Below are 16,779 nucleotides of genomic sequence, written 5' to 3' on the forward strand. Positions count from 1 at the left end.
TTCATGCTTCTCTGTTCTCCCACCAATACTACCCAATCCCTACCAGCCTTAACAAACCCTCTCTTTTCCTTATGTGCTATAATATCCTATTTTCCCTCCCCCCTCCCGTCCCTCACCTATACTTTTAACACACCTGGACAAACAATATTTGATCCTATTCCATATAAATTATTCACTAAAATGACTGGAGACATCATAACGTCAGATAACCACGATTCCCTTCATTCCCATTCATATAATTCTTCTATTTCTCTTCTTTACATACAGTTAAGATTGTTTTCTAGGAGATGTGTAACGAAGCAAAGGTAAATGTTGCCCTTGTGTCTATTGTCATTGGTTTAACCTTGTGGTTAACAAAGGTTCTACCTCCTTTCTCACTTTCATTTACTGGCTTGTTCCATAAAAACTCCAAAATTATTTGTAGAACAAATGGTCAGTATTCTGCACGCAGCACCATTATCTCTCTGATATCTCATTAGAAATAATAACAAGCCTAATCCTAAAAATAACTGTTATCGGGGCCTATCTATCAAGCTCCGAAAGGAGCTTGAGGGCCCGTGTTTTTCTGGCGTGTCTTCAGACTCGTCAGAAACAGCAGTTATGAAGCATGCTCCATAACCCTGTCCGCCTGCTCTGAATCGCCACAATTCAACCCGATCGAGTATGATCGGGTTGATTGACACCTCCCTGCTGGCGGCCGATTGGCCGCAAGTCTGCAGGGGGCGGCGTTGCACCAGCAGCTCTTGTGAACTGCTGGTGCAATGCTGAATATGGAGAGCGTATTGCTCTCCGCATTCAGCGAGGTCTTGCGGACCTGATCCGCACTGTCGGATCAGGTCCGCAAGACCTTTGTTAAATAGGGGCCATTATCTGCTATTTTATGAAGTATATAGATAGTTTGCTTATTTTCACTGTTGTATGTTATGCAGCAGTGTGGTTCAGTACAAAACTGCAGTAGCCTATGTTTACTTGTTGTATAAACTGTATATTTATTTGTTGATTGAATTTCTGCCATTCATTTTTATTTATAGATGCAACTGATTGGGTATTACTAATTCCTAAAGTTCATTTTGAATATGCTATAGGACTGATACTCCCCATAAGAGATACCATTGGACTGAAATACTCAATAACTTATCCTCAGTTCGAACAGGTAATTGGATGTTGCTATGGTTATATATGCAATGACTATTTGTATTCTTTCTTACAAGATGTTGTATTATTCTTTATCCAATAAAAACTATTAAAAAAAAAGATGGTGTCCTTTATACAAAAGTCATTTGACAAATTACAGATTTAAATCTTACAGATTGATGCAAAAAAAAGGCCTCTTTCAATGTCAATATTACATAATGAAATTTAGAGAACACTTGCATATTTTCAGTAATTTTATTTTTTGATTTTTTAGAAAATTAGAGTAATTTGTAATGTGCTACCATGACATAAGTGGTAAGTTCTTATCTACTGTTTCTTAAAGGGACAGTAAAATCTAAATTAAACTTCCATAATTCATAGAGCATGCAATTTTAAACAATATTTCTATTTACTTCTATGGTCTAATTTGCTTTTCTTGGTATCCTGTGTTGAAAAGCATACATAGATAGACTAGGGATCAGCAATGCACTACTGGGAGCTAGCTGCTGATTGGTGGCTGCACATATATGCATTTTGTCGTTGGCTCAACTAATGTGCTCAGCTAGCTCCCAGTTGTGCAATGCTGCTCCATCAACTATCGTTGTTGAATTTTAGCTCAATTAAAGGGATAGTAAACCCAATTGTTTTCTTTCATGATTCAGATAGAGCATGCAACTTTCTAATTTACTCCTGTTATCAATGTGTCTTCGTTCTCTTGATATCTTTATTTGAAAAGCAAGCATGTAAGATTAGAAGCTGGCCCATTTTTGGTTCAGAACCTGGGTTGCACTTGATAATTGGTGCCTAACAGTTAGCCACCAATCAGCAAGTGCAACCCAGGTGCTGAACCTAAAATGGGCCGGCTACTTAGCTTACATTACTGTATTTTCAAATAGAGATAGCAAGAGAACAACAAAATATTGATGATAGGAGTAAATTAGATGCTTAAAATTGCATGCTCTAACTGAATCATGAAAGAAAAAATTTGGGTTTACTATCCCTTTAAGTAAGTAAAAATCTTAAAGGGCCAGTAAACCTACAAAATAATGTTATATAATTCTGCACATAGTGCACTATTATATAACATTATTTTAGTGCTAACTTTATGTAACATAATATTGCCGGGCATTTTTTATTAAAAAAAAGAGTGTTTTCCAGACTCTGTGCTCTACTGAGCGGGTCTGGTTTTCCCTCTGAACGCATCTGGCCAGCTGTCTAGTCACAACCCGGCCCGACCGCGCCATTACACTCAGTGCAGCTCGCTCCCGCTGTCAGACAGAGCAGGAGCAAGCTACATTGAGTGTAATGGCGCGGTCTGGCCGGGCTGTGACTAGACAGCTGGCCAGATGCGCTCAGTGAAGAAAACACACCCGCTCAGTAGAGCACAGAGGGCGGGTCTGAAAAACCCTCTTTTTTTTTAATAAAAAATGCCTGACAATATTAGGTTACATAAAGCTAGCACTAAAATAATGTTATATAATTCTGCACTATGTGCAGAATTATATAACATTATTTTCTAGGTTTACTGGCACTTTAAGTTGATTGACACATATGATAAACAGCAAAAAATACCAAGATAATTAACGTTCCAGCATGCTCAATTTATAGAGACGAGGGATGGAGCTATTGCTTTTGGGTTGAGGAGAGATATCAATGCTCTGTGGGTCGTCTTCCGATTTCAGGTTGAACCTCTGCAGAATGGAGGTTAAAAAGAGGAATAACTCCATTCGAGCCATGCCTTCACCCAGGCAAATCCGTTTCCCTGGAGAGATTATTAGAGAATTAACATAGTGGGCATCCTATTCAAATGTTGGCATTAAAAACATTATCACAGAGATTAACTTTTACCCTATCACTTAGCTAAGGCTAACCATATTTTCAACATACTATAATCTCTTGACCTTCAGCATACTAAATTACTTGCTAGCCCGCCCCCTAAGATCCAGGAATGACCGCCTCCTTGCATCTTCTATCACCACCTCTTCCCATGCGAGACTGTAAGACTTCTCTTGTGTGGCACCAACCCTCTGGAATCCTTGCACTGTTAGACTTTTCCCTAATCTGCCTTCTTTTAAATGCTCCCTAAAGTCATTTTTGTTCAAGCAAACTTACCACCCATCTCTGTAACAAATAAATTCCACTTACCTAATATTTGCCCTCATCTTTCGCTGCATCAACATCATTCTAAGTCCTCACCTCATGTTTCTCACCCTCTTACCCTTCTAGATTTTGATTATCCATTTAGTGGCATTTTAAAAATAGTAGAATACAATGAATGCACATTCTACAATGGGAATGTTCTTTTATAAGACATAGGATACATTTTATTGTTTGCTAATGCATAGATATACATATTACACGCTATAAAAGGGAATATTTCAAGATAATGTATCTATAGTTAATGTTAAATGTATCTCAAAGATTCCGATTTACCTGCAGAAAATGGCATGAAGGCTTCTTTCTTCTTCAAGCAGCCGCTCTCATCAAGAAAGTGCCCTGGGTCAAAAGTTTTTGGATTCTTAAAATGTTCAGGATCCTTCAGCACAGATGTCAATAGAGGGATCACTGTTGTTCCCTAATTTAATAACAACAAAAGCATGGTCAACTGACTCCATTTGGTCCAAAGTCATTGGACTTAGTAGTCACTCTTAAAAAGTGGGTGAAGTCTTATTATCTACATTGTCTAAGGGCCATTTACTTGTTCAGATATAATTAAGCTGTAGTGTATATATTAAAAAAAAGCAAATTCCTCTAACCTCGGGTATTGTATAGCCTCTAAATGTGGTTGTCTGAGACACGGCATGTGGGAGTCCTAGGGGAGTAATATCAGCAAATCTCTGGATCTCATGTATAACTGCATCTGTGTATGGCATTTTAGACCTATCCTCAACTGAAGGAGATCGATCTTGTCCAATAACCCGGTCAATCTCCTCTTGGATCTTTTCTACAAAATGTAAAAAAAAAATCAATATGCTGCAATAAGCACCCAAAAAAATCTTATTGACTGACTTACGTCTAATGTCTGGATACTTGAGAAGAATGAGCAGGCTGTGTCGTAAAGTCATACTTGTGGTTTCTGTTCCAGCAAAAAACAGATTAATTACGCTAATAAAGAGATTTTCATGGTGAAATTCTGTTTGTCCTGGTTGTCCTTCTCCTGGAATTGGGTTTAAAAAAAAACAATATTAACATAAGTAATAATTTGACCTAACAGACAGCATTTGCCTTAAAGGGACACTGAACCCATTTGTTTTCTTTCGTGATTCAGATAGAGCATGCAATTTTAAGCAACTTTCTAATTTACTCCTATTATCAAATTTTCTTAATTCTCTTGGTATGTTTATTTGAAAAGCAAGAATGTAAGTTTAGATGCCGGACCATTCTTGGTGAGCAACCTGAGTTGTCCTTGCTGATTGGACAGCACCAATAAACAAGTGCTGTCCATGGTCTGAACCAAAAATTTGCTGGCTCCTTAGCTTAGATGCTGTCTTTTTCAAATAAAGATAGCAAGAGAATGAAGAAAAATTGATAATAGGCGTAAAGTGTCCCTTTAAGATTCCTTATTTGCCCAAAATAATATGACTGAAGAAGTACTGTGTCTAAAATCTGGTAGATTCCTGGAATAGTAGTAACCAATTGGGCTGATTCATTTCTGGCCAATTAGGGAAAAAAGTAAATGAGCATGCACTCTGATCTAACGAATTACGGTGAAAAATGTTGCAGGCTCAGATAAACCTTGCCATATTGTTGGGGGAAGAGTCTAACTCAAACAATATTCACAAGTATTTAACTTCAAACAATGCTGTATTTTATTTTCCTTAAATAAACATTTAGGAGATTAAATGTTGAGTTTAATAACCCTTTTAATGTTATTTTTCTGAAGACATTTATTCATCCTAGTGTTTGTTGAGATGCTTTAGTAAAATACCTCAGAAAGAACCAGGCACCTGATGGGCCTACATTCACCTCTTTACAAACAGCTACATACCCTGCAAATCACGTGTCACAAGGGATTTTCTGGGCTGTAACAGTGAGACAGAGCTATTACTAGGGTGACCATATTGCCGCTTTAAAAAGGGACACATATGAAAAATACATGTCAGGGTTCTTATACAAATCAGTTGTTTAAACAGCACTGAAAAAAGCCCTGACATATGTATTTTTCATATGTGTACCTTTTTAAAGCGGCAATATGGTCACCCTAGCTATTACACACCTAAATGCCCTACAGAATAGGGGTTAAACTCATCCACATAGCATAAATTAAAAGTACAATGATAAGTCAGGTGGTTTATCTAATCATCAGGAATATAACTTTGGTGTGCAGGAACGACAGTAACAAAAAAATTGGCCTCATCTTTCTATTTTCTTTAGTATCTATGTTCTCCTCTTTCCCTTAGATCTCATGTCTGCCTCATATACACTTTAAAATCATGGCTGTAGGCTTGTAGTATGATTTATTTGTTTATACTCTAACACAGACATCCTCAAACCTGGCCCCTCAGAGGTTTTGGAACTACATTTCCCACGATGCTCAGCCAGTATATCAGCTGGCTGAGCATCATGGGAAATGTAGTTCCAAAACCTCTGAGGGGCCAGGTTTGAGGATGTCTGTGTTAGAGTAGAGGGCCAAGTGTGACGATGTCTGCTCTAACACAATGGACTCTTCTCCATTGGCTACAGTTATTTTATCTAACAGATGTTCTCAATGTCGTTAAACCCTCTGTCTGTGTGACTTACCGCCATCATTTTTGTTAGAAAACAGTCTATATAATCCCTTGGACAGTTTTCATTCAAGGTTTCCTTATGCTCTTTCACTTTGTCCATCACAAAGCCTTTTAGGAGCCCTATGATTCTGAACACTTTTTGGTGAGGTCCAGGGATGTATTGAAGCTGCTTAGGAAATGTATTGAGCATCTGTAAAGAAAATTCCCCAAAATATATTATTATTTTAAAGACTCCTAACTGCCTATGGTACAGGTGGAGATGTAATGTGTGCCGTTATTTGCTTTATTTTACCTGGCCTGTAATGGAGTTTAAGGTCTGAAGGATTTCCTTCAACATGGACAGAAGACCCAAAAACTTATCATCTTCATAGTCAAAACGCTCACCAAACACGATAGAGCAGATTATATTAGAAACGGCCAAGGAAAGAAGATAGGTGGGGTCGAAAGGAGAATCTAATAAAATATAATGATATATTTGTGTTAAAGGGTCATTCTTAAGAAGGTAAAAAAGACCTATTGACAATTATGGGGATGATCACAATCTATTATCTGCATGTCAAAGGCTTCAGATGAGCACTATTAGATGTTGAGTCATATTAGATGTTGTGATAACAAGCAGACATTTTCATTGTTTATCCGCAACACTTTTTACATTATCAGTTCACCTAGAACTTCAGCAGGATAAATGATAATTAATCAAAATTGATAATAGAAGTAAATTGGAGAGTAATTTAAAATGTCATGCTCTATCCAATTAATTTGTTTAATTTTGCCTTTACTGCCCCATTAACAAAGTTACCAGCTAAAAGGACTTGATTAAACACCAGACAACACTTTTTCAATTATTGACTAAATACTCAAAGGTTTTAATATAGAACACTGGTTTTGTGCCTGCGCAAAACATAGAGACAATATACCACAATGCTGGATGAGATTTGGAAGCAACATCAACAGACAGATACATATGCTATCTGCTCAGTCAATTAAAGTCTAACAAACTAATGATAAGCACTTTTATATGAATAAAAATGAACCCAATCCATAACCCAATAAGCAGACATGCCGACTATACCAATACAGTACCTGTTTATGTCCCTTAAGAGTCATACCCACATATTTATATGGTTTGGGACAGTGTTTCCCAACCGTGGTCCTACAGTACCCCGAACAGTCCTGGTTTTCATTATAGCTGAACTAGAGCACAGGTGAAATAATAATCTGATGGATGAGAGCAGGTTGGTTGCTGATCAGCTGATTACTACACCTGTGCACAGGTTCAGCTGTAATGAAAACCAGGCCTGTTGGGGGGGGTAGTTGAGGACCGCAGTTGGGAAACAATGGTTTGGGAGAACAATGAGTTAATTGCACTCAACACAGTAATAATAGTAAACATTCAACATACAGCCTCTTCAAGCTGAGATCTAATAACTAAAACAAACGAACAAAAAAATACTATTGTATTCATTGTGAATGAATGCACATTTGATTTGAGGATGTAGCTTAATGATGCATATCACAAACACAGAAGCACCAAGAAAAAAGAAAGGGACGTCTAAATAAAGAATCACAAATTTACTGGTAAAATTCAGATAATACCACTTTAAAAACACACTCACAAGAAAAGCTTCTCTTCAAGCTGAGGTACACTTTTCTCACATAGAACAACATTTGTAATCAGCCTCACTTTGAGTTAGTTTCTGGTTGTTTCCTCCATGGAAGTAATTTGGCACCGATCCTATGTCTGAAGTAGATTGTATCCATGCTATCAATCAATCCAATGGTGTTCACCTAGCCTGATTTCTCCTGGAACCCATGAGCACAGGGTGTTTGTTTAGAGTGCTTGTCTGTGGACTTCATTTGCACATGAGTTTCAGAAGAAATCAGACTAGGTGAAGTCCACAGTCAAGCTCTCTAAACAAACACCTTCTACAGATGGAGCAGCTTGTTTATGGACTACTTTTGCATGTGTTTCAGAAGAAATCAGGCTAGGTGAACTCCACAGTCAAGCTCTAAAAACAAACACCTTCTACAGATGGAGCAGCTAATATGTGAACTTCATTTGCACTTGGGTTCCAGAAGAAATCGATCTAGATGAAGTCCGCAGACAAGCTCTCTAAACAAACAACTTCAGCAGACAAAGCAGCTTGTCTGTGGACTTCATTTGCACATGAGTTCATGAAGAAATCAGTTTAACTGAGCACAACTGGATTGATTGGTATCCACAAACACTGAAAACAAATCACAAGAGGGCACTATATCTATACAAACAGAACATATATTGTCCACAGTGTGCGCCAAATGCCTACAGCAATAAGGAGCATATATAATGGATAATAAATTCTCATTAAATGTATGATGGCATAACGATATCTACAATTTAGTGACCAGTCTCTGCATAAAGTTCATATGTTGAGCGGTATGCCCGAAAACCCCCCACTAGGATTTAAGCGAATCTCTGATCGGCAGCACTCTCCTTTCCTCCTTCACAGGTGAACTCTTCTGAAATGATTCCAAAACACAGAGAGGCACCACAATGTGTGTATCAATATTGTACGACCAGCATACAAATGGATTATTCTAAGCACAGGGTACTCACACTTTTGATGAGCACACCAATGTGCTTGTAGAAGCAGGCTGGTTATTACAGCTAACCAGCTGGCTGTCTCCGGTCTCTCAGTGCGGATCTCTCATCGATTTCTCCGTTTGGTAGTGACGAGCTCACACAAAGAGGATGTCAAGCACCGATGTTTAAAAAAACATTATACTTTATTGCAAATCCCCTGCAAACAAAGACTTTAAAAACAGTCCTCTTAGGCGAGCATAAGCTACAATGTAATTCTTTCGTTTTGCAAATATTGATACACACATTGTGGTGCCTCTCTGTGTTTTGGAATCATTGATTGGTATCCAGGAGATGGTCTCCTTCAGATCCTTGCTCTGTGCAGGTTCACTACTACTGAGGAGACAACTGGACCAACTATGAGTGGAACAGATTAAACAATACTAAGCTGTTTTGTAAACTGCTGTTGTGCTATGTGAGAAAAGTGTACCTCGACTTAAAGGGACAGTCTACTCTAGAAATTTGTATTGTTTAAAAAGATAGATAATCGCTTTATTACCCATTCCCCAGTTTTGCATAAACAAAACACTGTTATATTAATATACTTTTTACCTCTGTGGTTATCTTGCATATAAGCCTCTGCAGACTGCCCCCTTATTTAAGTTCTTTTGATAGACTTGCATTTTAGCCAATCAGAGCCCTCTCATAAGTAACTCCATGGGCATGAGCAAAATGTTATATATATGGAACATATGAACTAATGCCCTCTAGCTGTGAAAACTGTCAAATGCATTCAGATAAGAGTCTGTCTTTAAGGGCTTAGAAATTAGCATATGAGCCTACCTAGGTTTAGCTTTCAACAAAAAATACCAAGAGAACAAAGCAAATTTGGTGATAAAAGTACATTGGAAAGTTGTTTAAAATTACATTTAGTTGGCACTAGATTCTCTGGAGGTTCCGGTGGAGGAGGAGCAAAGTACGTGCTGCTGAGCTCTGCACTCCAGTCCCCCAGCTGCTGGCGGTGGTTGTTCGCGCCTCTCCCCAATTTCTGGGGTCGCTCTCTGGACAGCTCGAGTCATCGCTCCTGGAACCCAAACAGTGGCAATCCATCCCGCTGTTATGGCAAACAAGCTAGTTAGAAGGACCTAAAATTCAGCTTATTTATCACAATACTTAAGCTGATCGCTACAAAACTCAGTCTAACTGCTTCAAACACCCCTCACCTAACGGCCATTCCTCACCTCCCGTGTAGGAGGTAAGAGCAGTGCAAATTTTGTTGTATAGTTGAAAGATACTTTGGCTCTCCCAGTAGGACATATTCAACTCATGCTCCTGGCTTCCCTACCTGCCTCTACTTCCACCGCGCCTGCTGAAACCTAGCCTTGCACGGATATTGTATCTAACCTAAAAGAGTCACCTCCGGGACCCCCTGAGATCTTGCTCATCCTTTGACGGCGGTCTTCCCCCCCTCTCCCACCAGTGCTGCGCGAGAGGGGGTGAATACTGGATTGTGCCTGGTAGACGCCCGGAGGGACACGGTCCGGGCTACGTCTTGCTTCCTGGGGGCTATCGTCTGGGCCTTTTCCCCTCCTCTCCCACCGCTGCTGCGTGAGAGGAGGTGGGATCGACTTGGGCTGCGATCAGAGCTCCAGATCTCGGGAGTAAGTAGCAGGGAAGCTCTCCCTGTCCTTCTCTGGGTCAATGTGTTTCTCCGCAGGAAGCTTCAGAGAGTATCCTTCTATCGCAGGCGGGTGGCAAGTGAGGAGGTGAGTCTGTGATTTATTTTTTTTTGTGTGTGGAAGGAGAGGCCTCTTAGTGCAGATACACTCTTGGTGAGCAGAGGGGAGTAGCGGGAGCGGGCTCCATGTCAAATGGGGAACTCAGCCAGTGAGTATATTATACTAATATTACAAATATGGCCTAAAGAAAAAAAAGAAGAAAAAAAGGAAGGACAAGGAAAAGAAAAACAAAACACAGGGGCTAATTTTAAGGAAACGTCGCCCGGGCTATAAGGTGTCATAGGCCTCTATTTATCAAGGTCTGTCGGACCTGATCCGACAGTGCGGATCAGATCCGGCAGACCTCGTTGAATACGGCGAGCAATACGCTCTCCGTATTCAGCATTGCAACGCCGCCCCCTGCAGACTCGCGGCCAATAGGCCACCAGCAGGGGGGTGTCAATCAACCCGATCCTACTCGATTGGATTGATTTCCGACGATGTCTGTCCGCCTGCTCAGAGCAGGCGGACAGGTTATGGAGCAGCGGTCTTTGTGAAAAAGAAAACAAAAGTAACATTGTACTATACATATCATTGTTAAGCAGGCTGAGAGCTACTTTGTTAATAATGTGTGGCCGTTGTCTATAAACTTTCTACCTCAGAACTCTCAAAAACGCTAGAGTGTATAATCATGACCCTTGCATCTAATGGGAAAACTCTGCTAACTAATTGGATCAATCTGAGCATTCATAAAACCTGAGGAAAACAGAAAATAGAATTAATTAATATTTCATTTTGTTGTTTGGGACATTTATCATGCTGTTTTGTATTCCTGCTTATTAGCGTGGAAAATGTTTTTGTCATCTATGCGGGTTGTTGTCTTTTTTAAAAAAAAAAGGAGTAAGAGAGGGAAGAAAAAATTGTTCAGTATAAATTTCTGGTTAATTCTGCCCTCTCAAAAATTGAGAGATTGTGCTATTAAAGTATAGATAACTTCGGAAAAGAAGTAACAGGGAAAAGAGGTTTCTTATACTAGAAATAGCACTTACTCATGGCTAAATAATAAGCGTATTTAAATCGACAATTTTATAGCTCTACGACTATGCCGTGTAAATAATATATTGTAAAGAACCTAGTTCTAAACGTTCAGCAAATACAAGTGTTGGCAACTCCTGTTTCCTTATGGGAAGCAGTAGGATTGTCATATAAATACCGGTTCCATTCTCTTTTTATACAAATATATAATTCTCAGGGTTTTTTTCTAGGGAGTCTAGACACCTAGAGATATAATTTATATAGAATCTGACATTTACACCTAGGGGATCACTGTCATTAGCTGCATCCAGCTTAGTACAATCATCTTTGGTTCCTAAAGAATCACTTAAGTCTTAACATACCTCTCCCTAGAAGGTGTTTTTTTTTCCGTATTTTCTCTAGGAAAATATCTTTAAATTATAATAAGTTATAAAGGGGATGCAGTAAACTCTTTAAAAATCTTGTAAAACCATTAGTTACACACAAGTGAATTAGTCTTTAATATTAGACACGAACGAGATAACAATATAGTTTCTACTCCAAGCTTATATTTATAAGATAGCATCTGTAGATACAAGACTTACAGTAAACATCTTAGCTTAAAGTAGAATATTTAAGAATAATTCTTAAAGGAATCAGCTCTCATTGAGACTAACAGATTTAAAGGAATAAATTACTGCAACTGTAGCATCTTGGACAACAATTGATCTTTCGTCGTCTCCCCCATAACTGTAAAAGAGAACTTTCTTAAATCTCCCACTTTTTTTTTTTATTATTTACACTGAATTTATCTTCACAATTTCGGCACAAGGTGTACTTCACAAAGAGGGTTATTACCCCATTTTCTTCAGTCACGATTTTGTTAAGTGGGTAAATATCACCCTCTCTACTTTCATGCACCATGGGCTTTTCTTTTTTTTTAGTTCACTCAATAGATTACTTCACATCCTTCACAATTCTTTTCTGACATTTTTTGAGCTATCCAATAATATATGGATAAATATCTTCACAGCCACTCTAAAACTTCTCCTTCAGTTATGACAGGGAGACAAAGAGATAAAAAGAACAAAACTGTTCTTGAAACTTCAACAGATGCACAATTATCCATTTCTAATCCCCCAGTTTTGACTGAGCCATTAGATATTCAAGCATTAGTTATTAGTATTTCAGAAGCCTTAGTTCCTAAACTTGATGTTTTAAAAAATGAGATCAAACAAGATATCACATCTTTATCTAATGAAGTGAAACAATTTGCTCATAGACTCTCTGAGGCGGAGCAAAGAATCTCAGATCTCGAGGATCTTAATATGACCCATAAAACTATTCTTGACTCTACAAATACTACACTTTTGAAAATGCAGAGTAAAATAGAAGACTTAGAGGATAGATCTAGAAGAAACTGAGAATCATTGGGGTCCCGGAGGAAAAACAATTTGAAGATCTAGACAAGTTGCTTACAATCACATTACCTCGGTTACTACAGATTCCGGAATCCCACCCCCAGATAGTTATTGAAAGGGTTCATAGGATAGGTTCATCTACCTCAAATAAAACAAATACAAGGCCAAGACCAATAATTGCAAAGGTCCTAAACTTTCAACACAAAGTTACAATGCTCCAAGCTACAAAAAGGAGGGAGCTTGCTCAACTCTGTACAATTTTTATAAAACAAGGTGCCCGGGCAACTTTACTCTACCCAGCAAAACTGAAACTGTTAATAAATGGCTACATACATTTTTTCAAATCAGAGACTTACCCCTCAGGATAAAATTAAAATTGTGATAAAATATAGTAGATAATTTAGACACCTTGGTTGTCTTAAAATGACTAGATTCTTTGACTACAAGGGTTGGGAGGGAAGTGAGGGTAAACTTCCTCTAATGACTTGTTTCATATTGGGATATAGTTTATGTTTCTGTTTTTTTTTTGGTTTTTTTTCTTTCTTCGTTTTTTATTATTAGAAGATGGCTACGGAGAATAATTTTAAATTGACCTCCTGGAATATAGGAGGCCTCACATCACCTATTAAACGAGAATTAATACTGTCCCACTTAAGGAAAAGTAATACTGATATAGATTTCTTGCAAGAAACCCACTTAAAACCCGAGGAAGTTCTCAAACTTAAAACCTCTTGGGTCAAGGAAGTTTTATTCTCCTCTACCTCAAAGAGAAAAAGTGGGGTAGTGATCCTTTTGGGGAAAAAACCCTCATATGAAATTATAGATGTAGATACAGACCACAAAGGGAGGTATCTAATGGCAAAAATTAAGATATTGAAAACATTGTATACACTTTGTAATGTTTACGCTCCCAATGTCTTTAGCCTTCCCTTTTGGGAAAATTTACAAAATAAGCTTATGTCATATGCAGAAGGCTATTTGATACTTGGAGGCGACTTTAACATGGCTCCGAAATACCCTCTTGATAGATTGAGACAGAATCCCGTCCCTTTTAAAACTAGAGAGATAATTTGGAGTCAAAATTATTTACTAAATTTACCCGTAACTTGAAGGTATGTGATATCTGAAGATCACAAAATCCTGATGCTAGAGATTACACATGTCACTCGAGGGCACATAAATCACTTTCTAGAATAGATCTTTTTCTGTTGGATGAAAGACTTTGTAAATCAAAGGTACTAGCTTGGATTTCACCAATTACCACATATGATCATGCCCCGATCTTCCTTGATTTTCAATCAAGCCTCTTGGCGCATAGGAATATTGGTTTTCTGTTTCCACGCTACTTAGCTTCTTATCTCAAATTTAAAAATTGGCTTACTGCCAGATTTCGTGAATATGCTCTCTTCAATCGAGAACATATCCCTAGACCTGCGTTGTTTTGGGAAACAGCTAAAGCGGTTCTTCGGGGGGAAATATTAGCATATAGTATATCCAGGTCCAAGACACTTAAAGTGAGGGAAAGGGAATTACTGAGAGCAGTAACGAACGCATATAATCAATACATCTATCAGAGAACCTCAGAGAATTGGTCTAGATACACCTCTGCACTAGCAGAAAGAGATTCTTTTTTTTGTATAAAACATCTGAGTGACCTCAGATTACAAGCGAAGCTATATCATTACAGAAACAAAACTGGGAAACTTCTGGCAAATCTGGTTAGACGCAACAAAGCCTCCCCCATAATAAACTCCATATATTCTGAAGGCAAGCATTTTAAATCATCAGAAGAGCTACTCAGGGTATTCGCGGATTATTATAAGGCTCTTTATACTTCTAAGACCTCAAATATTACAGAACGTGAAGATTTCTGGAAAAAGATATCTTATCCGACATTAACCCCTGACTTACTTGAAAATTTATATTCCCCTATTACTGAGCTAGAAACTTCCACAATAATAAAAAATCTGGCTCTCAATAAAGCCCCGGGACCTGACGCTCTCCCGAATGAATTCTATAAGATACTATCGCCTGAAATAACAACACATTTAACTTCACTTTTTAAAGATTTATATATTAAAGGCAATAAGCCAACATCTGAGTTCGTCGCCTCATACACAGCTCTTATTCTCAAACAAGGGAAAGATCCGACCAAAAAAGAATCTTACAGACCCATCGCGCTCCTAAACACGGATTATAAACTTTTAACAATTATCCTGGCACAAAGGCTTCCATCTCTTCTTCCCACCATTATCCATAATGACCAAGCTGGGTTTCTGCTGAAACGTAACTCCTCAGCTAAAATAAGGGAATTATTCCTTACAATAGATTACTTTAAAACAATGGAGGGGCTGCGGAAGGCGGGGGGGAGAGGACACCTCTGACATGGCGATCATCTCAATAGACACTGATAAAGCGTTCGACTCGGTACATTACGACCACATTTCATCCACTTTAAAACAGTTCGGTATTAGTGGTAATTTTCTTTGTCTTTTTAATAATTTATATAAAAATGCCTCTACGAAAATTTTAGTAAATGGTGATTTGTCCCAGGATATAATGTTAGAGAGGGGAACCAGGCAGGGGTGTCCTCTCTCTCCGCTTCTCTTTGATTTGGCTATCAAACCCCTTGCTATTCAAATCCGGCAACAACTTGAAGGAATTAAGGTTAAGAATAAGGAAATGCGAATTGCACTTTATGCCGACGATGTTTTAATATACATATTGAATACTTCTAGAAACATCCCAAAGCTTCTCTCAATAATAGATCAGTTTGGATCTTTTTCCGGTTACAAGGTTAATGCAAAATCGGAGTTACTTTGGATTAAGCAAACTAAGGACTCACCTACAGTTATCCCTTTCAGTATAGTGCAAGACTCATTTAAATACCTAGGCATCTGGATATCTTCTAATCCTGATAACTGGTACACTTTGAATTTACTCCCAGTACTTAATAAAATAAAATAAACCTTTAAAAACTGGCAGAAGCTCCCTCTCTCTCTCTCGCGCTATCGGCGTAGACTCTTCTTCCTAAAATCCTTTACGTCCTTCAGAACACTCCGCTGGTTTTTAAAACAAAGGATATTTTATCATTCAATGTGGCTTTACGATCATTTATTTGGCAGAATAAAAAATCCAGAATCTCATTATCTAAACGAGCCTTACCCACGAAGTATGGAGGACTTTCTCTTCCTGATCTCCGCTTATACAATCAAGTGTTTTTGGCACAAATTGTAATAGACTGGGTGACTAATAGCAATTACGTAACAAATTAAGAACTCTAAAGTAGTATAACTTACCCGTTCTCTCTTATGGCCTTAATACACTGTAATAGTAATATGATCCCTCTTGAAATAAAAAAGATAAGATCCATTTTCAATCCAATTCAAATGTGGAAGAGGATTTGTAACTCCCTGCATATTGAGTCTAGGGTCTCAAGACATATCCCACTTCTGAATAACCCTCGGTTTCAAGCAGGGATGCAGTCAGCTCTTTTTTCTAGATGGGAGACCTTAGGCCTTGTTAAGATTTATCAACTATTCGATTTTGAAAGAAGATGTATCAAGTCTTTCAACTCTCTTAAAGAGGAGTTTTATATCCCTAACAAAAACTTTTTTGCGTACCTTCAAGCGAGACACTTTGCTCTCATATTAATTACTGACCACGGCTGGGACTGGTCCCTGGGAATTGTTGAGAATTGGCTTCTTCTAGTAAAAAATGGGTTCATGTCAATTTCGTATATTTATCAAACTCTGACTTCAATTAATGGCCCAGATACATTGGAAAAAATTCACTCCAAATGGTAGTAATGTTAGAGCAAGATCCTTTGGCTCCTACTTTAATCACGTCTTCGATCCAAGTGGTTTCCAGTGTTACCCTCTCTGCATCCTGGAGGGAGTCACATGTTAAGCTATTGCATATGTTATATTTTACTCCAAAGAAAGGATCTAAATCTCAGAACACTAGTTTCAATAGATGCCCAAAATGCTCTTTTCCCTCAGCTAACCTTCTGCATATGTTATGGGAATGCCCAAAAATCAGAAATTTTTGGTTGAAGCTACAATACTGGCTTATCAACACAGTGGGTGTCCCTTCTTTGACTCTATCACCTTTAAAGGTAGTTTTTTGGTTGCTGACATAGGGTTGTCTTTTGATAACATTACAATTGTAAACTTGGTTATTCTTGCGGTTAGATACTTGATCCT

General features: G+C 38.3%; 1 protein-coding gene across 1 annotated transcript in view; it reads right to left on the minus strand.

The window, feature by feature from the left end:
* Positions 1 to 2,637: 2,637 nt before the first annotated feature.
* The window catches only part of LOC128666891 (cytochrome P450 2C8), a 135,523-nt gene continuing 121,381 nt past the window's right edge, over positions 2,638 to 16,779 (minus strand). Inside the window, exons 5-10 of the mRNA XM_053721701.1 lie at positions 6,154 to 6,314; positions 5,871 to 6,051; positions 4,148 to 4,288; positions 3,891 to 4,078; positions 3,568 to 3,709; positions 2,638 to 2,896 (exon numbers count right to left, since the gene is read on the minus strand). Coding sequence (XP_053577676.1) covers positions 2,715 to 2,896; positions 3,568 to 3,709; positions 3,891 to 4,078; positions 4,148 to 4,288; positions 5,871 to 6,051; positions 6,154 to 6,314 — 995 coding nt within the window. The 3' untranslated portion in view covers positions 2,638 to 2,714. The remainder of the gene's footprint in view (positions 2,897 to 3,567; positions 3,710 to 3,890; positions 4,079 to 4,147; positions 4,289 to 5,870; positions 6,052 to 6,153; positions 6,315 to 16,779) is intronic.

The sequence above is a fragment of the Bombina bombina genome, chromosome 7, assembly GCF_027579735.1.
Source record: "Bombina bombina isolate aBomBom1 chromosome 7, aBomBom1.pri, whole genome shotgun sequence".
Taxonomy (NCBI): Eukaryota; Metazoa; Chordata; class Amphibia; order Anura; family Bombinatoridae; genus Bombina; species Bombina bombina.